The sequence below is a fragment of the Solanum tuberosum genome, unplaced genomic scaffold (assembly GCF_000226075.1).
Source record: "Solanum tuberosum cultivar DM 1-3 516 R44 unplaced genomic scaffold, SolTub_3.0 scf01032, whole genome shotgun sequence".
NCBI lineage: Eukaryota > Viridiplantae > Streptophyta > Magnoliopsida > Solanales > Solanaceae > Solanum > Solanum tuberosum.
The window spans coordinates 12,597-21,108 of NW_006239945.1; the positions used below are offsets into that span (position 1 = coordinate 12,597).

The 8,512-nt window shown below is 29.7% G+C and overlaps 1 protein-coding gene across 1 annotated transcript; it reads left to right on the forward strand.

Annotated features, from left to right (window-relative positions):
• Positions 1-1,337: 1,337 nt before the first annotated feature.
• On the forward strand, positions 1,338-6,723 carry LOC102590878 (beta-galactosidase 15-like). The gene is made up of 15 exons (XM_015305747.1): positions 1,338-1,490; positions 1,577-1,785; positions 1,876-1,942; positions 2,025-2,261; positions 3,033-3,121; positions 3,723-3,828; positions 3,960-4,047; positions 4,559-4,677; positions 4,785-4,946; positions 5,027-5,220; positions 5,311-5,414; positions 5,515-5,624; positions 5,719-5,949; positions 6,041-6,252; positions 6,339-6,723. Exons 1-15 carry the CDS (start codon positions 1,338-1,340, stop codon positions 6,721-6,723), a joined length of 2,466 nt encoding a protein of 821 aa, XP_015161233.1.
• Positions 6,724-8,512: the final 1,789 nt, after the last annotated feature.

The window sequence follows — 8,512 nt, forward strand, 5'->3', positions numbered from 1 at the left end:
AAAATGATATGAGAATAGGTAATTAATGCCAAAAATAAAGTATAAAATAAGATAATTTGTTTGATATATTAAAAATAATAAATTAAAAAAAATATTTTTAAAAATAATGTACCATTAAAAGTGAACTACTAGTCCCTTAAAATCAGCCGAAAAACTAACGGGAAGTTATTAATGCTGGTTAGAGACGTATTCAGTTTTATGTTGTTGAAAAAATAGTACCAAAGTTAAAATATCTGTCTCTCTTCACTTTTACTTCACTTTGCATATTTTTTTAAAATTAATTAAATGAAGAACATATTTTATTATAAAGTTCATGATCATTAGCATTTTAAAAAAGTCTTAAAGAAATAAGTAATTAATGTTAAAGAATCAAACATTAATTACTTATTTCTACTTTTTATTAAAATGCTAATGATCATGAATATTATAATAAAATATATGCTTGGTAAATGCAATTGAATAAACTATATACCCTGTATTTATTTCCTAACGTAGTGTTAGTATTGAAGTAAATAATTTATATTTTAAGCAACAAAGCAATTATACTACTAATTTTACTTAGAAGTTTAAAAAGATAAATCATTTTAGAAATTAGGTGCATGTTTTGCGAAATGGGGAAGAATGGTTAAATATATTAATGTGAAATACATGAAAGTAATATATTCATCATATTATTGTATCAACTATATTCGAGGAGATAGAATCCTAACAGTAGAAGTAAGTGGTTTTTATAAAATATTATTTAAAATGTTGTCGTATATATTGCGTTATTGTTATTTTGGTTAACTTTTTTATATGGATATATTTGTATTAGTTTTGTTATTTTTTAAATATTTATATTATTTAAGTTAGAAAATATATTATTTGCTTAATTCCTAAGAGTCATTTATTATAGATATGGTAATGATACAATACAATACAATGGATGACAATGATACAATCAGAGTGTTAAACGTATTTATTATAGGATAACTTTTTTTCTGCAGTAATTATTAGCAGTAATAATACAATTCAATTTTAGTGATCCTGAATATAATTGCATTAATTCAATTATCACTAAACTTTTTTTTACTGCAGTAAAGAGGAATTGCCACTAATATATCTGTTGTAGTGTGATAGGTAACGTAATTAATTAGAAGTCTTCTATATTTCTGTGTCATTTGAATGTGATCTTATCCAAATGTGGTTCAAAAATAAATTTACTAAAAGTGCCGTTTAAATTTCTTTTTAGGATAAAGACTTATGGTATATTACAATCCCATTATATATATATGCCTAGCCACTTATAAACTATTTGAATTTTAAAAGCTTGGTTAAATTTCACAGCCATTTCCATTATGAAGATTTGTTTATTTTTCATTTTTTTGTTATACCTTGTTAGTTCTATTCATGCTTATCAAGTTTCTCATGACGGAAGAGCAATTACCATCAATGGAGAACGAAGAATTCTTTTATCTGGATCCATTCATTACCCTAGGAGTACTCCTGAGGTATATATAATATAATTTTTTGAGAAAATGTACATATATATATACATATAAACCTTTGTTTTTTTTTTCCGAATTTGTTTGCGTAGATGTGGCCTGATTTGATAAAGAAATCAAAAGAAGGTGGATTGGATGCAATTGAAACATATGTATTTTGGAATGCACATGAACCATCTCGCCGCGAATACGATTTTTCGGGGAATTTAGATCTGATAAGGTTCCTCAAAACAATTCAAGATGAAGGACTTTATGCTGTTCTTCGTATTGGACCTTATGTTTGTGCTGAATGGAACTATGGGTACCTACGTGACTAGTAACATGACTTTGTTTTTATTTTGTTCTTTCAAAATAGTACTAAATTGTGAAAAAATATTTTTATTTTGTTCAGAGGATTTCCAGTATGGTTGCATAATATGCCTGGAATTGAGCTTCGCACAGCTAATGGAGTTTATATGGTATAGTAATTAATTAATTAAACTGAATTATTACGTATCGTAATGATGTTATGTTCACGTGGTGTTATTATTATTATTTCAGAATGAGATGGAAAATTTTACAAAGTTAATAGTTGACATGGTGAAACAAGAGAAGTTATTTGCATCTCAAGGTGGTCCAATAATTCTAGCACAAATTGAGAATGAATTTGGAAATGTACAAGAAGCTTATGGTGATGCTGGCAAAGCTTATATTCAATGGTGTTCTAATATGGCTCAATCACTTAATGTTGGTGTTCCATGGATTATGTGCCAACAATCTGATGCACCACAACCCATGGTAATTTAATTTAATTTCTCTCTATTTTATCATTGTTAATATACACTATTTAAAAGCAATATTTTTTCCAATGAATTTCTCATTGAAAATTGTTCAGTTGTTATTCCCGTAGATATTTTGAATTGAATTTTTCATCATGCCTTTTTCTAGTGAGCTGGTTCGGTGAAAAATGAGTAGAAAATTATCATGTTCTATAGCACAAATTTCTCACTGAATCTCACTAAGTTGGGAGGGGAAAAACCTTTATTTCTAATAGTGTATAGATCAATTATTATTTTTAAAAGCTACCTATTTAGACAAACACTCCTACCATATTTACTAATTCTCCCTATAGTTTGAAATGATTACATATTGTCTCACTAATTAATGATTTCATATTAGATTGCAAGTCATATACACCTATATATATACATGCATTTTTGCTACTAGCGATAGAAGAGAGGCGAATGAAATAGAATCACACTAGATACATGTATTTAGGACTAGATACATGGAGAGGGAGAGAGGAGCGAGAGAGTTAAAATGTATCTAGAACAAATTACACCTAATTTTGATCTCATGTAATCCAGATACATGTATCTGGTCGCACTACATACATATATTTAAAATCCAAAATCTGATAAGATTTATAATATTATTTCAAACTAACGCGTGAATCTAAGTAATTAAACTCCTAAACTAGTAGTAATTCTGCAAATTAGCCATTATTTTTTTAGCAAAAAGGTTTTCTATTAGATGTAATTAATAAAATCATATATACTTTGTTTCCAGATAAACACGTGCAATGGTTATTACTGTGATGAGTTTACACCCAACAATCCAAATAGCCCAAAGATGTGGACTGAAAATTGGACTGGATGGTAAGTTTTTTGAGCAACTTTCACGTATAGCAAACACAAAAATCATATTTGTATGTTTTAGCTATAGTCTGCATAATTGCGCTCCATATCAAATTTTATGTTTGCTATGGAGTTGTTGATTTGTATAGTTCGCTACAAACATCTAATTTTATACAAATTGTTCAGTTTTGTATAAATTCATTTATACATTGTAATTTGTATAATAAAATATGTATTTTTATAATTATAAGTATATAGGATGAAAATATATGTATTTGTATTTGTATATACACTTATCTCTAGCTTTATACAAACACAAACATATTTTATACATTTTATACCGAAATGTATAAAATGGCTAATTGTATACCGAAAATGACTAATTGTATACCGAATCAGATGTCAAAAAAAAGGGTATGTTTGCTGCGAATTACAATTAAAATAAACTATGGCTATAACATTTAATTTGAATTTAATAGTTTGTTATTTCATACAATTTTCCCAAGTTTTTTAATGGAATGTGTAAATATGATTATATTTATTTAGTTGTTCAATAATTTTTATTGTATTAATTAACATTGAATATTGAATTGTGTTACTTTTATTTAATTAATTTTAAAAGGTTCAAGAATTGGGGTGGCAAAGATCCTTTAAGAACAACAGAAGACCTTGCTTATTCTGTTGCACGATTTTACCAAACTGGTGGAACATTCCAAAACTATTATATGGTAGTCTTTTTCTTAATATTCTTTTATTTCATATTATAATTATATTATTTTGGTTTATGCTATGTTTTGCATTAATTGATTAATAATTTGTTATAATAGCAAACGTAACAAATTAAATTCGTCTGTTTTAGTACCATGGTGGAACAAATTTTGGTAGAACATCTGGTGGTCCATATATTACAACCACATATGATTATAATGCACCACTTGATGAATTTGGTAAGTTTCGTTGTTTGAATTTTCAATGTTTTACTAATTTTTTATGCATTGTTCACTACTAGAAAAATAAGCATTTTCAACAGAAAAATGTTCAATGCTTACTTCTATCGATATTTTGATTGAATAAAAGAAAAAATAGTAATGTTTTCATATGAAAAATTTTAAAAATTGATTTTCCACTATTTCAGCGAGAATCTGTTTCCACTATAATTTTCCAAGTGAGCTAGTTCGAGCGAAAATGAGTAGAAAAGTTATGTTTTGTAATACAAATTAAATTTCCACTGATTCACCGCGTGAAAAACCTTTGTTTCTACTAGTGGTGATATGTTATATGAAGTTGTTAATCTTTCATGATTACTTGTAATAGTTTTGCTATTAATTGAAATCAAAATAAATATATTTATCTATTATGATAACGTAAATGTATTCTACCTCTCTAGACCTTACTTGTGGAGTTTCATGGGTATTTTGTTTGTTTGTTGTTGTTAATGCATTGGTTTTTATCTTCAAGGAAACCTGGCCCAGCCAAAATATGGTCATTTGAAGGAACTTCATGATGTGTTGCACTCCATGGAGAAAATTCTTACCAGTGGCAGTGTCAACAACACTAATCTTGGAAATTCTGTTGCGGTATGTTTTTTTTGGAAAAAAAATGATTCTATGAATTCTCCTATTTCTAGATTATTAGTATTTTTTTTTTTCATTTTTATACAACTTTTTTTGTAAACGCATTTTAGGTCACTATGTATTCATTGGATGGGGAATCAAGTTGCTTCTTTAGTAATGCAAATGAGACCACAGATGCAACCATATCATATAAAAATGTCAATTACAATGTTCCAGCTTGGTCTGTTACCATTCTTCCAGATTGCATCACTGAAGTTTACAACACAGCCAAGGTAAACCAAAAAAAAAAAAATCGAAAAATTATTTTTATTTTTCATCGTTAATTTTTTTAATTTCGTTTGTATATACGTAGGTGAATACTCAAACTTCGATTATGGTGAAGAAATTGAACGATGCTGAAAACGAACCAATTTCTCTCCAATGGTCATGGAGACCCGAAATGATCGATGATGCTATAATTCTTGGAAGAGGTCAATCTTCTGTCCATGAATTGCTTGATCAAAAAGTTGTTAATGATACTAGTGACTACTTGTGGTACATGACAACGTAAGTTACGTTATTATCTAAATATTATAAACTCGAAAAATTCGATTACATTTTTCTATATTGATATGTGTATTGAATGAAAATATATAGTGTTTATATCAACAAGACTGATCCAATCTGGAGTGATGATATGAAACTAAGAGTCAATGCTAGTGGCCATGTCCTTCATGCTTATGTCAATGGACAATATCTAGGTAAGAAATTAAGAATTGCTTTAGTTGTTATTTTTCCCTTTTAACATAACAGTCAACTGAAAAACGTTTAGCATGCAATAACAAGTCTTCAATTATGTAGGTTCCGATTGGGCAACATATGGAATCTTCAATTATGTATTTGAGGAGAAGGTTAAATTGAATCCTGGCAAGAATTATATATCATTGCTTAGTGCTACTGTTGGTTTGAAGGTACTTTTTTTTTAATGGTTAGTTTATATTATGTCGTAACCAAATTAATTAATGTAAATATCTTTTTCTTTTTATTGAATTTGTAAATTAACAGAACTATGGACCTCATTTTGATACAATTCAAAGTGGAATCCTTGGTCCAGTTGAAATAATTGGTAAAATTGGTGATGAGAGTATCATTAAGGATCTGTCTTCTCACAAATGGTCATATACGGTAGGTTTGAAAGGTATTAATAATAAGTTATTTGATGAAAATCCAAAGTACAATACACGGAAATGGGACTCACATGATGTTCCAATCAATCGAATGATGACATGGTACAAGGTAACACTATATATATAAAATCTTGTCAGTCGCTAATTTCTTATTTTCTAGTAGTAGTGTTGATTGTATTTTTTAATCGTGCTCGACGTAGACTACGTTCAAAGCTCCACTAGGAAATGCTCCAGTTGTTGTGGACATGCAAGGTTTGGGCAAAGGAACAGCATGGGTTAATGGACAAAGTATAGGTCGTTATTGGCCTAGTTATTTGGCTGAGGGAAGTTGCTCTCTCGATCCGTGTGATTATCGTGGTCCATATTCTGCAGACAAATGTACTTCCAAATGTGGCGAGCCTACTCAAAGATGGTTCGTATTCTTATTATAGATCCTATTCATCATATATATATACTGACAGTACTATAATTAATTTATTTGAGACTTTGGTTTTGTAGGTACCATGTTCCACGATCGTTCTTGTCTAGCGATGAGAATACATTGGTGTTGTTTGAAGAATTTGGTGGGAATCCATCACTTGTAAACTTCCAAACAATTGAAGTTGGAATGGCATGTGGAAGTGCTTATGAGAACAAAACAATGGAATTGTCATGCAATGGTCGTCCAATAAGTGCTATTCGTTTCGCCAATTTTGGTGAAACGGAAGGAAGTTGTGGATCGTTTGGCAAGGGAAGTTGTTCAAGTGAGCAAGATGTTGTTTCTGTTGTTGAAAAAGAATGTATTGGAAAGGAGAAATGCTTAGTTCAAGCATCTGAGAGTGTGTTTGGAACGACCAATTGTGGTAATAATGACAAGAGACTTATTGTGGAGGCTGTGTGCTAGCTAGTTAAGCTAGACTTGCACATTGTTGATAATGTTGCTATATTATGTTTTCTATCTAGTTACGTTTTTGTTAAATAGTTCGTTTTAGGTTTCATTTTCTGTCGTGTCAAACTCTTATTGGTATAATATAGTAATTAACTTTAGATTTGAAATTTTTGATCTCAATGTTTTCATTTGAGCCCTTTTCCAAAACTTATTTGGAGGATTTTATTTTATCCAATTTATGGCGATTGTTAAATTTCAATGTAAAAATGTTGGAGTAGGTTGGTCCTTAGTCTAATAGTCCGAGTCACATTTGTCTGCTTTGTAACTTGATCGAAGTCAAAGTTGATATAATAAGGTGGATGGCGTCAAATTTTTTACATTTGACTTGAGAAGACTGGAATACGAGTGTGTTTTTCAGATGTGCCCCTAGTATGTCATTGGCCTGTTGATGTGGGCGTTTTGAGCTTTGTGTGGGAATGTAAGTTTTTCTTTCGGTTGACTAAAGTGTCCTCCACTATGGCAGCAAATTTAGACGGAAACATAATTTGTTCAATTTGTTTAAATTTTGGTTATGAACTGCCTATTTTATTAGCTCAATTCATATTAATGCAACCAATCCATTACAGCGTAAACGTGCCTTATTTTGGCCGTGCGTTTTGTTTTGCACAAAAGTCAATTCAGTGTTTTAAAAGGGTGTAAGAAATATAACACTGCCCTTTAATAATATTTAAAACAAGTGTTTTTGCTTTAAATTCCCACAATTTCATTGTTTACCAATTTTAATACATCTATTTTTTTATCAGAAAAGGGTCATATTTGCCCTTCTACTCTTAGAAAAGAGTTATATTTATCCCTCATCATACTTTTTTGATATATTTGTCCTTACCATCCAACTATGAGTTCATATTTGCCCTTGGAGAGTTAACTCTCATCTTCCTGTCCTATTATCTATGTGGCACTCACGTGTATTTATTTTTAATTCAATTAAAATTTCCTTTCAAAATAATTCTTTCTTCTCCCCGCTTCTACTTTTCTAACAAGTAGCGTTATTAAGCAAAGTTCTTTTGCCAGTTTTAGCACCAGTTCAAGATGCTGCTAACTTGATTGAGGATCTCGTTGACAAGAAATTTTAAGAGAAAGTTGAGATGTAGAAAAAAATGTTTTATGTTTAAATTTGATCTGATCTTTTTTTCTTTGCGCAGAATTCTGGATTCTGGGTGTGTTTATCTTTGATCTTTTAAAGATCAGATAATCTCTGGTACTTTAATAAGTGACTATTCTGATTATTTGAAATGATTGTTTAAATGTAATAATTGAAATAAAAATAGATTTACATGAGTGCCACATAGATAATAGGGGTAGAAAAATGAGAGTTAACTCTCCAAGTATGACGAGGGGTAACTATAACCCTTTTCTAAAAGTACAAGGGTAGAAAAATGAGAGTTAACTCTCCAAGTATGATGAGGAGTAACTATAACCTTTCTCTAAGGGCTCGTTTGGTGTGAGGGATTAGAAATAATAGTGATGGGATAAGAAAATAGTGATGGGATAAAAAAAAATTATGTTGTTTGGTTGGCAAGTCCGGGATAACTTATCCCGGGTTTAATAATTAGTACCGGGATAAGTTATCCCTCCCCATAGGTGGTATAGTAATCCCGGGATAACTTATCCCGAGATAAAATAGGTAAATGACAAATATGTCCCTTTAAATCCTTTTTATACATCATTTTTTACATTTATGTATATTTACATTTTTTTTAATACCATGTATAATAATATTTACTACTCCTTATTTTTATGATAA